Below are 18,152 nucleotides of genomic sequence, written 5' to 3'. Positions count from 1 at the left end.
AGCGGCACGGTCTTTACAAGTCTTGTGTCTCAGAGCTGCTCAGAGAAGAATTTCACATGTAGAGATTTAGTTATATTTGAAGTCTCAGTTCCTAATAGGAAAGAAACCTCAAACCACTAGTTCCTGAATACAGATGGTTTTAAAAAATTGGGCAAAAACCCAACCAGCAAAACAACAACAAACAAACAAAAAAATCTGTAATACAAAACTGTTGACAAGTTTTGAATGTAATAATTTCTTTTCTAATAAATGCTGCATTTAGTTGTTAACTTCATAGATATTGTAATACTTAATATGTTTATAGCTTGTAAGGGTTATATGTGCAGAGAAAAGAATAAGATTTGTGTGCATTTTCTGCACTGAGATAGTCTTTTAAATCAGACAAATACATGTGATTGATACTAATCACAGAACAAGGGAGAAATGCCTCCCTCACTTAAAGTTGAATCAAAACTGGTATTGGAGAATGCTGAGGTGTTAGTCAAAGAGAAAGAAGTAACTGTCACGGTAGAACTTAGAAACTGACACGGTGAATCATTCATTTATTATCAAATTTTGCAAATAATTTTTTTTTTGCTTCTGTTTTGTGTTTCTTTACTCAGAGCACTCAGATCCTGTCAGATGGAATTAATTGTTAAGAGTTTTACTCCAGGCTTGCATATTGTTTGATAGTTTGTGTAGAACTGGAAGCAGCAGGCAGAAGCGTGGTACGTCTGTGAGCTGCATGTTGTCACCTTCATTCAGAAGGTGGAATTTGTCACGGGGGGGATTAAAAAAGGCTAGATTTTGCCTTAGCCCACTTCTGAAAGTTTACTTAGAAGTTTGATGTGGTTGTTTAAGTATCTTGCCTGTTTGAAGAAAATAGAGGTTGGTGCCATCCAGTTTCTATCATATAAACCATTTTCAACACACCCATCTATCTGATCACTTCACATTAAGCGGTTGTACTTAAAGGGTGAAAAAGCATTGCTTGAAGTTTAAAGACTACTCTTCCAGTATCACTAAGTGTAACTTCAAAGTTTGTAAGAAATTACTGTTCCCCAAGCATTAAACTGTGTTCATTTAAACACCTTTTTCGTCCATAACATGATCCTAGAAGGACCACTAACAGATCAACCTACCTGCTTATTTTAGGTTCCTGGAAACAAATAGATCTTCAAGTTGAAATAGGATTAGTGACCTAATGAAAATAGTAGCTTTCTGCATAGGTTGGATGGGTAGGTGTTACCCAATTTGAAACAATTACTCTTATCCAAATGCATTGTTGACACAACTAAAATTTGCATGGAACTTTGTGTTCTCCTTTCCCACTCCTGTTGAGCAGGGTAGATTTCATCCAAGAAAAGCTGGCGTGACTTTATTCTGTTTTAATAAACCAGGTTGCATCAGGAATTGAAATTACAAGGATCATACTGTAAAGATATACTAGGTAGCAATAGTGTATGGCAGCCACTGTGAAGGGTGAGATGGGAGGCAGGTGCTGCCCAGAAAATTTTAGTCTGGGGAAAAAACATTTGCAGATTGTGAAGCTGAAAATGTGCTTACATTAAATGTGTTTGTGAAGCCTTACAGTGAAGTTGCATCATGTTTTTGGGCAGATGGTCTTGGCAGAAGTAACGTGAGCTTGGACAGCAGTCCTTGGATCTGTGAGAGGAGCTGACACCAAGGAAATTCAAGGCCATAAAGTGGGGAGGAAAGGAGCTTGCCTTGCCTCTGGGCTTAGGTGTTCAGCTGAGCTGAGGGAAGAAGCGAACCCGTGGTTTGAGTGAGGTGAAGCCCTGCCTTGGTGCTGATTCATTTCAGTTTGAGGGTGGAACTGACGGGGAGTGCAGAGGGTCATGGTGCAGGGCTGGTGGTGTGGAGGGCCTTGGCTCTGTGGAGAACTGGACACTCTGAAACTGTAGACTATGGGGCTGGGGGACACGACAAATCCATTTGGGATTGGAGCTGTGCATTTGAAGGAAGGCTGGCCAAAAGGGCAATTTAAGGTCTCTAAGGATAGGATTATTCTCTGGGCTGTGAGTTGAATTTGCTTTATCCAAATTCTGTTCTTGACTCTGCTTGGGTTTTTTGGAAGTGCAGAGTAGCCCACACTGAGGGCTGTGATGTGTTTGTGTTCTGCCCTGGTGTTCTTGCAGACTGAAAACTGCTCATCTCACAAGCACAAACCGGTTTGTTTGTGAAGCTGTGCTTTTTGAGGACCTTAGGCAGAAGTGTGAAATACTGTTCCTTGCTCCTTCCCCGTGTTTCTTCTGCCACTCGAAGCAATTGTTGCCATCTGTCCTTCTGGATTTATTTCCACAGCAGCTGCTTTGGGAATCTTCGAGCCTGTATAGTCCTGTGGGTTTGTGTAGAATAGGGATCTTTTTAGTACAGAAAGAGAAGAGAGCAAGCACTAGGCTTTAATCTTAAAATGAACCTTGAAACAACAGATCTCCTAAAAGGAACACAATGCATAGGTGCAAATTAAAATTAAGGAATTTGAGAATGTGTGAAAACGAAAGGAATCATCTTCTTAATGTACTTTTTGTATTCGTCTTAGGCTTGTCAAAATGAAGAGAAGAACCATTCCACAGAAGAACTTTGCAAGTCTGAAATCCAGGAGGAACTGAAAAAGGCTAATAGCCTTCCTAGTTTGACTCCTGGAACCAAAACAGCAGATAAAGACAAGCAACCCCGAGAAGGTTTTTTTCATTTCCTTGGAAGCTTATTTAATATTGCAACAAAATCTTCTTTGGTGGAATCTAAACCCTCTACCTTCCAAGATGAACCCAACAGATGTGAAAAGGATTTACAGAACACAAATACCTTTCCAAAGGACGTGCAGCCAAAGCATCCGAAAATTGAAGAGCCTCTCTGTTCTACAGCCAGGAAAAAAGAAGATTCTGTAAATAAAGGGGATGCCACCTTAAACAACATTGGGAAAGATATCTCACAGGATCTGCGAGGAGGCTGGAAACAAGCTGCAGATACACAAAAGTAAGTTTTATGATTCATTACTAAATATGTTTATGTGTGTGCACACAGAACTGCATTGTCTGAGTTCCACTGACTGTGTGACAAATGTCTGTCATTTCTAAGGATGGTTGGAATGTCTCTGGCTTGATTTCATGCAAAACTCTAGTAGCAACTATCCTAAACAGACTTGATGATTTTTGCTTATTTGTTTTTCGCCCCCTTGTTCTTTGGGATTTTCCTGTAATGTAAAGAGGGTTATGTAAAACACTCAGTTAGCCCAAATATGGAGCATTCTGAACAGTCCTGTAATATTTCAAAATAAGCTTTTAAAAAAAAAAAGCAATTGGTGCCAAGGGCACCACTGTGTCTGAGAGTAGAAATGTGCAGACATTGGCTGTGGTCCACACTGAGAGTCAGAAAATATTTTGTGTCATAAAAATAGGTGTTAGTTTTCCGAAAACATTTTGTATCTGTTATGTTGAAAATTAGATGACATGTGGGGCAGCACGGCATAGCTTTGGAGTTAGTTATGAATGTACACCCATGGTACCTGTCCAATTCTTGATAGGTTGTTCATGGGCAGTGGGTCTGTAAGTAATGCTGAGATTTTTAATATGACCCAGAGTATTTATTTAAAATTTAAACCAAAAATAATGATTAGGGGTAACCAGTGAGCCTGTCACAGCACCCCTGCTTGCATTGCAGAATGGGAGGATGTACTGAGAAGAAACACCTGCTTTTCTTTGAAGGTTTTAAACTAATTTGAGTTGTGCTCAGTATATTTATTGGTGGCATGTGAAGTGTTTGTTTCATCTCCATATAAAAGGTCAGAGACAGCTGAAATAGCTGCTTACTGAATTCCTCTTCCATACTGGGGATGTCTCCAGCGCTCTGTCCTTACCTATTCAGCAGAATAGTTAGAAGTATTTGTCACTCACTGTCAGAATATAAATCTAGTGGCTGATCAGGATATGAACAGTGGATATGACACCTATTTAGGTGACATTAAAACACCATACGGTGCTGATTGTAGCTAACCACAGCAGTGCTCATGTTCTCATCAGCGCTCTGGTTCGGTCACTGACGTGGTTGGCTGGTTTTTATTACACGCTCTTGTCGTGGTCACACATCCAGCGCTGCTCTTTGCAAACCACTCGTTGCAGCTCAGCACCACCACTGCTTTGATCAACGCAGAAGCAAATTTCTGCTCCCCTTGGCTGTTTTCTGCAGAGGCCCAGCATTGTGTTGCTTGGGCTAGTTCTTAAAACCTGTTGGACAGGCCGTGGTGCTGCATCGATCTCTTGCTGCTATTTGCTGTTTGCACAATTTACAGCATCTCTGTTTGCTTCTTGTGAACTCTTCAGGATGATGTAGATTAATAAATGTGACATCGGGAAAAGTTTACAGAGTTTGGAAGGTGTGGGTATGAACTCACTGAGGTGACCTCTCTGCTCTGTGCAAGCGCTTTTGGGTTGGTTTTGTTTTCTTGAAGGCAAAGTTGTAGTTGGGCATTTTCAACTGACCATGTTTTGACATTGTCCTATATTGTTAGGTATATCTATCTAATCCATCTAGAGTCTTCTCAGTATAGTTCATCTGCCTCGTGGTCAAGCAAGCATAGAAATATGTATGTTGCTAGTTTGGAGGCAAAAGTAAGTTGGCCTATATAGAATGTGAAGTTTTTCTGTGGAAAATTACATTTTTAAATGGGAATTTTTTTTTTTTTTAATCGTAGCTGTTGCAAATTACAGCAAACATGAAACCAGTGTTTTTTCAAAAATACAGTGTACATTCTGTCCTTTTTGGCTCAGGGTACTAACAAGTTTGACAGTCTCTGTGTAACTTCTGTTATGTTTTTCTCTGCCTGACAGCACCATGTGAAGTGTTTTTCTGAAGCAATTAGTAAAGAGAAGCTGAAATGACAATGCAAAAGCCTAGGTTTGCACTCATTACCTTTTTAAAAAGTTTGAATCGAGGATACCTCTTTGTTTTCTTTTATGCAAGTGATTATACTGAGTTTGCTCTCTTAGTTTATAAACGTTTAAGTCATGCTGAGCAGTTTTTTCTTTTCAATACTAGCTGGCTTCCTAACTAAATATTAACTAACCAGTACTCATTTAGCAAAGTTAAGCTGTAAAAGTGCTCCTGGTTGCTCCTGGTTTGCCAGAAAGTCTTGTAGAAAGTACCCAGCAGTTGAAGTGGGTACTGAAAGCACATGGGTAGTGATGAGGAAAAGGGGGGAAATGTAGCCCAATGGAACAGGAAAGTGTGGATACCACAAAGGGAAAGGATAGTGTGAACATAATTGCTTGAAGTTTGAGTCCTAAAAGACATATGAGACGTGCTAGTGAGCCATATAAAGTCAGAGGCTCTATTGATTCCATGGATTGTTATGTTAAACTGCAATTTTAGCATTTAATGTAGAGGCAGAATGAAGCAGAGGGCTTTACGAGTCCTTAAGACCACTGTATTATTAATCTTACAACAGTTTCCTTGGCCATGAGGAGCATGTAAATGAATTTGTTACTTCTAAACTGCTGTGAAATATTACATTAGAGATTATCTGTGGTTAGTGAGGAGGTTGCAATAAGTGAAAGAGGGATGGTTGTTAGATTGCATAATCCCCACTGGGTTGTTTAAAAAAAAATAATCCAAAACCAAACAACCTTTCAGATCTAAAATACCCACCAAATAGTCTCAGATGCCTCTATTCAGACAATCTCATTAACCTCTTATCCTTAAAATATTATTTTACAAAATACAGTGGAATCAGACTGCTCTGACCTGTCAGCTGAGGTTAACTTTACCCTCAGTGGGAGGCCTGGCACTTGGTAAAGATTGAAGTTTCCAGGCCTTGAGCCAAGGAAAGTGGAATTCATGAGCTCAGTCTGTGGAGTACGTGTTTGTGAGGGACAAAATGTGTAGGTCACGTTATTCCTCTGTCACCCTGGCTGGTTGGCTCATAGGTAATTTGTACCCTAGAGGCTTCTGCTCCTTTAATCTCCGCAGTGGCAAGTGGTAGGGGAGCAGCACAGAGGACAGAACCATGATAAATTTGGCAAAGTCTCGAGACAGCCACTACTGTGGACAGTGACATCATAATTGCAGCACTGAAGATGGTGAGGAGGGTTGGGCTGGCTGAGTCTCCACTCACTGCATCCCTCAGTCTTCCATTTGTTGAAGATTTCCTCACCTTGAGGAAGCACAGAAGTGAAGTGAAGCAAGCAGTAACCTTGCAGTGTTCTGTAAAAGGTTAATGATGGAGGGGCAAGGCTGCTAAAAGATAAAATACAGTTTGAAAGTAACGCTTATTTGGCTTTAAGTGGAAAGAAAAATGCAAAGGAAGGTATTTGCTACTAAGTGTAGAAAAATCTCTTAGTTAGGTAAGGTGGCAGCTTCTGTGCAGAACAGTCCCCTGTGGCAGATTGATAAGGGTAAAAGTGAAAGGGTCATGTTTAGCCTTAGCCTTTGCACTCCTTAATGATGTTAAAACCATACCTTTGAGGATGAAATAAGCCCTAAATATAAAACTGTGGAACAGTGGGGATCACTTCTCTTAATTTCTCATTGCTGAAAGTTTACATCAGAGAGAACAAGATTTCATAAAGTAGGTGACAAATATAAGACACGGATTTGCCCCCATTACCTTTGTTTCCTATGACATCAACTTCTTTCACTTGCACATCACCGAGGAGCTGTGATTTGGCTTCAAAACTGAGACTGTTTCTCTAGGACTGCTGAGAATGGACTTGCTGCAGCACCTCCCTCTGAACCCCACAACTGCAAGGATTTTGTAAGTGTAGGCAGAAGAGGGGAGGGGCGATTTCTAAAGCAAGTGCTCCAACCATCATGTTTTTACCAGGAGCCAGGTACTAGGAATAGTTTAGTGAGATCATTGCAAGCAGTTTAGTTCAGAAAGGAGGCAGCCTCGAAGAGAAACAAATTCCAGTCTGTTTACAGTTTTACTATGCTGTGCATTACTGGGTTTTGTGAGGGGATAGGGATTTTTTATTTATTTTGAAGTCTAGTAAACCTGTTGCTACACATCTAATTGATGTGTATTAGTATTAGCAACTAGTATTTCCCACCTTGGTACTGTGAAAATATCCTACCTTTTTATTTTCCTCTGTTAGAAACACATCTGATAAAAGCATTGGTGTTTACATAGTTGTGGTTAACAGGTGTGTTTCAGAGCTTGTCATTCTCCTCTGGGTTCCTGGTCAGATGCAGGCTCGTGGTGGTAAAGAAACACGGCCCTTCATTTGTCTGGTGGATTGTTTGGTATTGTGGTTTTGACTCCCTCCGTAGCACCAGTGTTCATCTTTCCCTGGAGATGCCTTTGGCAGAAAATCAAGAGCAAGTGAATGGAAATTAAATCACTTAATTCCAAGCAATAGTCTCACCAGGTCATTCCTGAGGAACAGTGGGGAAGCTGCTGCTCCTGCATTTGTTGGAATCAAATCCATCTTGTGATCAGAGCTGTGTCCTTCTCTCTAATTGCCTACCCAGAACCTATTTTACATATGAAACCTGAACTTTTAAAACCATAAGTGTCCATCCATCTTTGGAGGAGTCTGTTGGGTGACAGCAGCAAGAGGAAAATGAGAACACTGTTGACTGCTTCTATTATAGTAATATCTGCAAAAAGATCTCCATTGCTTTTATTAAAATTGTCATTGGCTCTTAGTTGTCCTCCTGGAACATTAGCTTTGAAATTTCCTGCAGAATCAACTGTGTGCAAATCACTTTGTTCAGCAAAACTTTTGACCTTTTCAAATACACATTGTGAAGTCCCAGGACGCTGAGTTTTTCAGACTGCAGATTTAAAGCATGAAGATATCCCTTCTGGCAAAAAAAAAAAAGTTTTCTTTCATCTAAGTTGCATATAGCAACTATTCAGTTAGCCCACAGTGTCTTGGTTTTCAGTATATGTCTTTAATTTTTCCCATTTATGAATGTCTTCGATAAGAGCAGAAAACAGTTGGTTCATAAGTTGGATTCCACCAGCAGGTTTTTCAAAGGGACTTTGTTTCCAGACAAAGTTTTGTTTCCAGACAAAGTACCTTAACATAATTTTAGAAAAAGTTGTCAGTTAGGTATTCAATGGAATAAAAGCTAAGTGGAAAAAAATAAAATAAACAACAGCATAATTTAAAAATAGTCAGAGAGGGGCAGACAGGAACCACAAGAGACACACTGATGCAGATCAGTGGTTTGCAGCCTGCACATCTCTCTGGTAGCTACTTCTGTGGGGTCAGGGAGAAGAGACTGGGGGAATCATGCACATCTATGCTTGTAAAAGCAGGAGAGTGCTGGACTGGGGAGAAGATAGCTGGAAGAACGAGGGCTGAGTTAAAAATGGCCATTTCATGCACTGGGAGAGGCAGGTGTTGCTTGCATTGTGTCATTGCTGAGCTGGAGCTGTGCAGCAGTGGTGCTTTAGGGAGTGCTGGATGGCGTGCTGTGCAGATGAAACTGTGCTGCCTGGCACCTGAGATGCTCTAGAAGGCTTTAGGGACTTCCTCCATCTCTTTGGAAATGGCACAGGGCTCTCTACTCTCTGCATTGTTGTGTGGTACAAAGGTGAGGCCTGGAGGGGTTGCCATCTGGCTGGCATACACTTGGAAAAGATGCAAACAACGGAGTCTTTCTGGGTGCACTGAGATGAGGCACTGAAGGTGGTGTGGTTGGTCCTGCTCCAGGGCTTCAGAATCAACGAGACTGTTTTATAACCAATACCACTTTTGGGCAAGTTACACAAGATGTCTGTCCCATGAGATGTTAGAAGATGTTCCCCTCTCCTCCTTGAATTAGTCCCCTCTTAACTTCTTATATCTTTTTCACAATAGAAGAAACGTCTACAAGCACCTCCTTTTGACAAATGTAACGTAACTCATGTTGACGTCCTCTCTTGTTGCTGTCAAAGTCTTTTGTGAAACTGAATCAAGGCTTTATAGGGAATTGAATAGCTTCCTATGAAGATGAGAAAGAAGGGATCTCCCAGTATTTGAAATATGTGACAGAAGGCACACTGGGTTCTTTGTATATTCAGGCTTTCATCTGCATCCTCACGAGTTGGAAAAAAAAATTTGCAAAGAGTTTTTAAGGTAAGTTCTGAACTGACATATTCTTTTGGAGATCAGAAATAAAACAAGTCTCTAGTGGCACTTTTAGAAGATCTTCTGTGACACAGCCTGTTTCTAAATGTGTCTCATATGAACTTACAGCTGAATTGCTACTGCCACACAGGAACAGGGGTTTTCATTTTTTAAATATCTTGTTGTTGCATGGGGCCATTCAGATTGAAGACATTTCTCTGTGCTCTAAAAGTAAACACATTAGAACTAAAAGGTCTGTTGGCAACATTTTTGTAATAGGCTGAGCAGCAAATTCTTTACCAAAGGTCAGAGAGCCTGAAGTTGTCCTGCCTGTGGAGGAAAGGTTGGTTTGGTTTCACTGCAGAAACTCTTGGAAGAGGCCAGTGTGCAGGAGAGCAGAGCTGTTTTGGGAGACACTGGCAGAGTCCACGGGCTGAGGCTCCACGGCTGAAAGTGCTGTTACCAGTGCTAGTCAGGACTGGGGTTAAGCTCTGTAGGCCTTGGAGTCTTGCTCAGACTTCAAATTGATCAATCAGAGCAAAAAATTCCCTCAGAAGACACACAAGAGGGCAAAAAGAATTGGAAACAATGAGAAAGGTATCCACGTAAGCAGAAAGAAACTTCTGAGTACATTTTTTTTGTCTGTGTGTAATAGATGACATAATCATTTGGGGGGATTTGTGGCTCAGATCAATGTAGATGTAGAACCTAATCATGTTCTCCTTGGCAATCTTCTGTAAAATGTACCTGTTCATCCCATACCTGGATGGTTTGGATTTAACAATTGATGAGTTCACGAGAAAAATCTGAAGGCCAAGTTGGATATGAGAGACAGATGAAAGGACCTGTTCCCTGTTTCTGTTGGAGCACTGGTTCTCCCCACGTGTTTATACCTAAATTCTGAATTCTTCCCCACTGCACATCAGAGAAAATATCAACCATGAACTGAAAGACACTCGGTTAATTGTCATCAACCATTTATTCAGAGTCATATCTTGGTTTTCATGGGGATGAGTGTTTGGTATCCCTCAATACCATTTATGTGCTCACTTTGAGCATGTATCATAGCAGTTTACCTATTCAAGAATCCTTTTTTTTTTTTTTGAGAGTTGGTGCCAAACGTGTGTTTGTTTTCTTAAAGAAATTGTATCTGGATTTGGGACACTTGCAGACCACCTTTTATTTTTGATGTTGGCCAAAGTATAGAAGAGATGATGGATTTTGTAAAAGCTTAATAGTGATTATTTAAAGCAGGAAAGGTTACTTAGTAAGGTTAATTCTGAATAAGAGCATGATCAGGTCTTACATTCTTAACACTTATTTTTAGTATGACTATGACTGATGCTGAGTGAGTGTGGTGCACTATTGAGCTCAACAGATCCTTACCCTGACATTTTTAGGACCTCTGGAGCTTTAGAAAATATTTCCTAATATAGAGGAAAGTTTTCTGTGAGAAAGTGGAAAATAATGATTTTTTTTTTTCTCTACTATCCTTTATCCAACTGTGTTGTGTTTTGTTTTGTTTTGTTTTTCCACTCCGAAATGTGTATGTTTCTTTGAAGGGATGTGAATCCTGAAAAGAACCATTTTAACAAATGGGGTGTGTGATGTTTAGTAGCTGCCACTGTTGGTATCTCTGGAAACCAAACCAGTGGTATAGAAGACTAAAAGTAGGCATCTAACTTGGCAAGTGCTTGGGAGATGTGCTGTTTATACACGACTTTCCTGTTTCCTCTATAACTTAATATACCTGGCTAACAACCCCTTAATTGAGATTCTGCTGTAGACTTCATCAGAGATTACAGTGAATTTAATCCCAATATAAACTTAATTTTCAGTCTCTCTCAAAGTCTGGATTCCCATTTTCATGTATTTTGGCATTAGCCTAAAAGTACCTGACAGTGTAAAACATCCATATAAATGACTGTTTATATCTCTTTTAATGTTTATGAATATGAATAATTTCACTTTTAGTTCACTTGTACTCTTTGCATGTCCAAATATTGCACAAGGAGAAAGACTACTTGTGATTTTAAATAGTATTAATTTCCATCCTCAAAATAAAATTAGTATTGAAACAAGAATCTCGGTTCTAAAACCTTGACAGAAAAGAGATTCTATTTTTAGATTTGTAAATCCACTCATTTTTATATTCTTCTATATCTTTAGAGAGAATCCATACAGACAAGATTTGAAGTTGCAGTTACTCAATGATACTCAAATGTTTCACTTTTCTTAGTAAATTTATTTTTTATTTCTCACTTCAGTTATTTGTTCTCAACTCAAGAGCTGTAACAGCTTCTCAGCAAATGTGAACTAATGGGAAGGTGCAAAGAGCTTTTAAAAATGCTATTAAAATATTTTTTACATATTGCAATGTTTTTATATTAGAAATCAAAATCTTAGCCAACACCTTTTTTTTTCTGTTTTTTGTTTGTTTGTTTGTTGTGTTTTGTTTTGTTGTTTTTTTTTTTTTTTCTTTTTCCCAAGAGACTCTTCTGAAATGAGAATGACAATTTCCCAGACAGGTGAATGGTTACTTCCAGCCACCAGGTTAGCAGATACAGGGCAGCCTTGAAAAGGTTTCTTCTCAGTTTAGGTGGAGGCTGACTGGAGTTTAAGCACAGTCTGAGCATCTACTTTGTCCTGAGGCAGGGAATGGAAAAGCTGACAGTGACTGATTTTTGCAAGAATTCTTTAGCAGACCAAAAAATAGGGGGCAAAGAGAGAAGCATTAGAAAGAAAGGTGAGTAACTGTGCTGTCTGCTTGTTTTAAGAAAGAGGAAAAACTGCTTCTTCAGAAAATGGAAAGTGACAGGCTCTGAATTTATTCTTGGTATGATCAGAAAGAGCAGTGAGGGATCAGGATCACAGTTGTTCCATGACTGTTCTTTCATTTCTTAGTTTTTGCATTCAGTGGTTTTTACTGCTAAATTTAAGACTAATGAATGTGTAGATCTATCAACTCCTGGTTACATTTCTAGGCTTCTCATTTTAGTATTCCTTCCAGCATTCAAACAGTCTTCATGGTTACCTGATCTCCATGCACTCAATTTCCTTACTACCCTGTGGTTCAGAAAAGCATCTGCTGTTGTGTAGTTTATTTTTTTCTCCACATTTTTTGTTTCTCCTCATTCTGTTTCCTAACAATATGTTGAGAGCTTGGGTAAAAATTTAAATTTCGATTCCATATTTGAATGAACATTAGTACAGTGCATTTTCTTCAGTTTCCGTCTACAGACCTGCTTTAGTAGGACATGACATAACATCTTCACTAAAGCGTGCTCATTTCTGTCACTGAAATACTGACTTTGACATTTGTAGGTGGTAACTCTGTTGTCTGGTCGAAAACAAGTGAGGGAAGTTGGTTATAGCAACATCTATTCTTTGGTTGTAGTTTAAGTTGGCTTTTCAGTAAAAGGTGTTTATGTATCATTTGTCCTACAAACCCATATTTAGGAAGAGCAGAAGGAGTGAAAACAGCGTTGCGATTTGTGCCAACCTGTGCAGGTAAACAGTATTGTTTATATATAATCTACAGTTTAGCATAAGTTTTAAGTTTGGAGATATAATCTACAGCTTGTGTTAACCTGTATTATCATAGAACTGTTTAGATTGTCTCTCTTGTGCTGATAGTGTGATCCTTGTTCCAGGCACATGCAACGGAAGGCAGAAGCACCTGCGGTCACCTATGCAACGTATCGAGGTTCTGCAAGGATCAGGCAGCTGCTGAAGAGTCAGTCAGAAGTTACTGGGAAAGGAGAAGAAAATCCTGAGAACAGAAATGTCTCAATGGTCAAAGAAAATGGACAAATCCAAAGAACTCCGTCTCTGAAATCAGGACGCCCAGTAGAAGAAGATGGAAGAGATGAGGGTGAAGATCCCCAAGGTGATGCCGAATTAAATCCTTCTGCTCTTAGAGGGGGAAGCAAACAGTCTGGTAAAGCTCAGCACGGCTTGGGTAGAAGTAAACATGAAATAACTGCAAAGGCCACAACATCATCGACTGGACCGTGTCATGAGCCCGATTTAAGACATGAACCTGCTTTAGCTGCAGCAGAAGTTAAAAGGACATTTTCGCTTGATTCATTGTTGTCATTTAGCAATAGAAACGGTGAGATCCCGACCAATTCCACTTCCCGGGTTACTCCGTCCCTCAAAGTGAGTTCTGCAAACGACTTGACTGGAAAAGAAGATGGATTGCCAGGAGAAGCAGAAGCTCTGTTTCAGACAAACAAAAATGCCACTTTTAACTTGGATAAAGAAAAGGATTGTAGTAAAGCAGCTAATAAGGAGTCCCCAAAAGAAACACAGGATGATTGTTTACATTCATCCAAGTCAAAAAGTAAGACATTTTATGAGGAACTAGAGGTGGGTAAGGGAGGATTTTGCTTTAATCATCAACTGGAAAATCACTCGGAGCGATTGTTGGGTGTCCAGATGCTTCATTTCAGTACCATTACATTTCAGCAGGAGGCAGATCAGCAAACTGGTAGTGCAAACAAAGGCAATGATCCAAGAAAAAGTGATACACAGAAGATTGTGGCAACTGTAGAAAGAGAGCAAAATCCACAGGACTTTTCTGCTGCTGTGCTTTTACCTTTTAACGAACAACTACCCGCTTCACTTAGCGTGGAATCCAGCGGACAAAAGTGCCTGGCCACAGGTGATCTGGGGACTTCAGTGTCATCTACTGGACATGATGAAGGCAGAGTCATGGGCAGGGAGACTTGGAAAGAACTGAGTGACTTAGGGAGACCAGTGCATGTACCAAATGGACACAAGTTAATCCATGTGGAGAATTCCAGGGACACTATCACACAGCAGCATGGTTTACCTCATCTAGAGACTGAGGGTGTGGAAACAATGAAGGTTTTATCTGAGGTTGCAGTAGAAAATGTTGCCAATGTATCACCATGCCTATGTGGGTGTCAGAGTGTGAAAACTAATTTGGATGAGCTGACAGCACCTCTCTCTGTAACTTCCAAGTCTTCTGTTGAAACTGGAGGCTGTTGCTCAGCTTCCCTTCATCCGAGCTGCAAGTTCAAAAATAAAACTGTGGGGAAAAGAGAAATCAGCTTAAAAGGTTCCAGAGAGACACTTTCTCATCCTGATCTTGAATATGAGAAGAGGAAATCGTTTGAGACTGTAGATATGACCCTCTCAAAAAACTCTATTCCTGTTCACAACCTTGGTCCTGTTTCTCTTGAAACTATTGAAGGCAGTCCTACCAAGACATTTACACTCGTGGAGGATAACACTGCACCTTGCCCTTTAACCAATCATACTCCTGCTAGTTCTAAAACCAATAAGACTGGTATGACTGGGGCTGATCTTATTACTTCTGAGTGTGAAGACTGCATCTTGGAATTTACATCCCATATTTCTAAGTCACGAGAAAAAAATCTGGCAGTTTCTCGTTCTGCCTTGAGACATGAAGGAAGACCTCTGACCAACCACTCTTCTTTCACCTGTGAAAAAGGTGATGTAGGCATCACTTCTGAATCTCCACCTGTTTCTGAAAAGAGTTATAATAATTTTTCTTCCAAGAAGGAAAATGGCAATAAGCCTAGGATATCACCCACAGTACTTGATTCTTCATCTGACAGCCAAGGAAAAATGCTGCCTTCTGCCACTAACTCTGAAAATGGCCAGATTGCTGCTTCTCAACAGAACAGCTTTATTTTTGCAGTTGCAGAGTCTAGGAGAATCATCCCTGAGGGCAACATGAATGAGGGGACACCTTGCTCAGGAGACCCAAGAGCTTTGAGCCCAGCTGGTTCTCTAGAATGTGAGATTATTCCACCTATGCTTGATAGCTCTGCTGATGGGGTAAATGTAGGGGGTGTTTACATCCCCAGGCCCACTTCAGTTTCTCTGCCATCCAGAGAGGCCTCCAACCTTTCTGTTTCTGCCTTGAAGATGTCAGGCATTGCTCAGGGGAACAGTAACTCCTCCAGCCACAGAGCTCATGATGGGGCAGAGGAAGCCTTCACACACCAGGCTGACAGCAGTGTGCTGGCAGAGGCAATGCCACCACCCATCTGTCCTTTGAAACCTTTGGAAACAGCAGCCGAGCCGGCCTGTGCTGGGACTGTGTGCAGGAGTGCTGTGGGACAGGTGGGCCTTGGTGCCTGTGCACCTGCAGAGTCAGCTGGACTCTGTTCTGAGGGACAAGAACAGGCTGCACTCCGAGATGCTGCGTTGTTTAGGAAAGCTGAAGAGATTGTGCATTCGGTTTTACATTTGGCTACAGAGGAGATAATAGCAAAGCAAGCCTTTGGTGTCTGCCAGCCTTGTGGTAGCAAGGATAGTTTAGTAAACAGGGATATTCTAAATTATCAGAAAGCTGAAGCTGTACAGCTGGAAGCAGGAGAAATCCAGTCAGCTGCGCAGTCATTAAAAGATTTTAATGAGAGCAGTGGAGGAGGCTCATCTTCATTTACAGGAAATGAAAGAGTGGATACAAATAATCAAGATGAAAAGACACTCTCTTGCATCCCTGATACAATTGACCTACATAGTGCACTAGCATTAAAAGCAAAAGAAACAGTTGAGGAAGTCATTAACTCAGCCATACAAAAACTGGCATCCAGTCAGTGGCAAGGCACTGAGAGTAAAAGGCCTTCTGAAAAAGCTGAGCCTAAACCTGAGGCTGAAATGCCAAAGACTTTAAATCTGGATACAAAGTTTCCTGCCAAAACCCAGGAACCAACAGAGATGAAGGAAACTCGGGGTGTAACTGTAAACTGTGAAAAGGAAGATTGCTTAGATCCTCCTTTGCTTCCAAATAGTGTGGCAAATGGCATAGATTGGCCCCAAAGAGATGAAAAGATACCAAAAAATGCAGTTACTTGTCAAGCAAATGGATTTCTTCTCACTGGTAGTTTAGCAAGGCCAGAATCAGATCTAATGACACCGGCAAAAGAGAGGCACAAGAGAATGGTGTGTGAACATGTGGCTGCAGCAGAAATGTGTGGCACAGCTGGAACATCGGCAAGGAATAGAAAATCCGATGGATCTTTGCATTTTGTGCATAGAGATGCTGCTGTGACTGAAGAAACGCTTTTGCCATTGCAGTTAAAAGGTTCAAGCAATAGTACAAATGTGCCAGAATGCATATTACTGCCAGCTGTAAATGCTAATTTGTCATCTTTTGTGCCTGATGAAGAATCTATTGGCATGCAGAGTGAATCCAAAGATAAAAGCAGTCCTCAGGTGTCTCTGGAAAGCAGTGCAAAGGACAGTCCTTATGAGCACTGCAGAAGAGAGGCTGCAGAGGTAGGAGCTGCACAAGTAAAAGCGACCTTAGAAGATTCAAAGGCAGTGGAGAGTGAAGATGAAGTTGCAGAAGGGGCAAGTGAGAGAACAGAGGTTAATACTGGATTAGATACACAGTTCATTGTACCTGAATTGTCTGTTCCTGGAGAGGACAGCGAAGGGAAACAGTGCTTCAACACAGCCTTTGCCCAGAATAATGGGAGTCTGAAGCAGGCGAAAATGAACGATCAGGACACGGAGGGAAATGAACAACGTGAAAAAAATGGTCTGGACTGCAGTGATGACATGAAGGAATCAACAGAACTTTTGACCTCTTCTCCACTCATTGAACAGTGGGAAAACAGTTCTTTCACTATCATTTATGAAGGTGCTCTGCAGACTGAGAATAAAGCCATCTCAACTGATGACATGCAAGCCGGATCACTTCCTTCTCCTGGTTTGCCCTCAGACAATATGGACCATGCAGCGTGTGCAAGAGCCAAGAATGAGCACGAGTCAGCCTGTCCCTGTGGGCAGGACACCAAGCTGAACGGAGCCACCGATGGCCGTGGCCCGGAGTCATTTCTGAGTGTGGAGGCCAGGCGCTACAGGGTGTATCCTTTCTCGTTGTCTCCCATCTATGAAGATGACAGCTCCCAGGAGGACTTGCTTTCCACGGATGTGTCCCCGGGAAGCCGTCCTGGTGGAAAATCCAAAGATAACTCTGATCATGCTTCCGTGCTTTCCCTTCTCCAGTCAGTCTCTGAGCGCTTGCAGTTCACTACTCGGTTCAGTGAGGAAGAGGAGGAGGAGGAGGATGGAGTGGAGCAGGAAGAATCATCATATGAGGAAAATACACTTGATGCTGAGGGAGAAGAGGACTGTCTTTCCAGCCAGTGGAGAGGGAGTTTAAAAACAACCCTTCAGTCAAACGACCAAAATAGATCTTTGCTTCCTGAACCTCCTGAATCGTTTCTTCTTTCTAAAGAACAGCTTGACTCGCAGGAGCAACCAGAACAGTTTCCAGATGTGGCTTCTCCCACTCAAACACCTTGTAAATCAGCTTCAGAGAAAGCTGATGGTGCTCTAACACATCCTCCTATGAGTGTCTACTACCAGTACTTGAAATCTGCCAGCACTTGCTCTTCTGAGAAGGGGACCAGGTTTGGGAGCATTCTCCAGGATATGCTGCAGCCAAAGATTCACTGGTCTCAGGACAATGCCGTGCCAAAACTGGGAGAATTGTCAGCGGTAAGATGTCACACCACATAAAATTTATAATCAAAACGATTAGCCCAGATTCAAAATTGCCCTATTCTCCTTGCTCTCTTTTAATTAAAACTAATTCTTTCGTCGTAAAGGTAATAAAAAAGTAATTCTTTTATCAAAAGTAATTAGACCATTTCATAGTTTAAAAAAAAAAGTCTTCTCATAATGTAACTTTAAAAACATAGTGTTCTTGATTCAGCACACAGATGAAAGGGACTTAATTGTAAAACAGAATATGTGAGCAGAAAATACAGTAGAAAAATGTGCATAATAGCAAGTTTCTATAATAGCAGAGCACAGACTTAACTATGTTGAGGGCATTTCAACCTGAAGATAATGAAACTGCCTTCTGATTTCTTTCACTTCTGAGATTAATAGAGCTGTCTTGTCCAAAAAAGATACAAATATCTACTTGCTGGGCTGCTTGATTGTTTCATCACAGTGTCTTCTACAAATTAGAGCTCAGTTAGCAAGTAAGTAACATAGCTGCTTCCATAGATTAAAATTTCTTTTTTTAGTTTACTTAAAGTACTGGCAAATGAGGGTATGGAAACAGTTCTTCCAATA

General features: G+C 40.9%; 1 protein-coding gene across 2 annotated transcripts in view; it reads left to right on the top strand.

Annotated features, from left to right (window-relative positions):
- The window catches only part of CRYBG3 (crystallin beta-gamma domain containing 3), a 78,373-nt gene that overhangs the window by 22,922 nt on the left and 37,299 nt on the right, over positions 1-18,152 (top strand). For both annotated transcript variants that reach the window (XR_007631049.1, XM_050333634.1), the window contains exons 2-3: positions 2,543-2,979; positions 12,710-17,567. Coding sequence is in view for 1 of the 2 variants with exons in the window: in XM_050333634.1 (XP_050189591.1) it covers positions 2,543-2,979; positions 12,710-17,567 (5,295 nt within the window). In the remaining variant the exon portion in view is untranslated. The remainder of the gene's footprint in view (positions 1-2,542; positions 2,980-12,709; positions 17,568-18,152) is intronic.

Source organism: Myiozetetes cayanensis, unplaced genomic scaffold (assembly GCF_022539395.1).
Source record: "Myiozetetes cayanensis isolate MyiCay16 unplaced genomic scaffold, myiCay2020 scf5-8, whole genome shotgun sequence".
Taxonomy (NCBI): domain Eukaryota; kingdom Metazoa; phylum Chordata; class Aves; order Passeriformes; family Tyrannidae; genus Myiozetetes; species Myiozetetes cayanensis.
The sequence above is the reverse complement of the archived record's forward strand: the minus strand, read 5'-3'. Positions and strand labels throughout refer to the sequence as shown.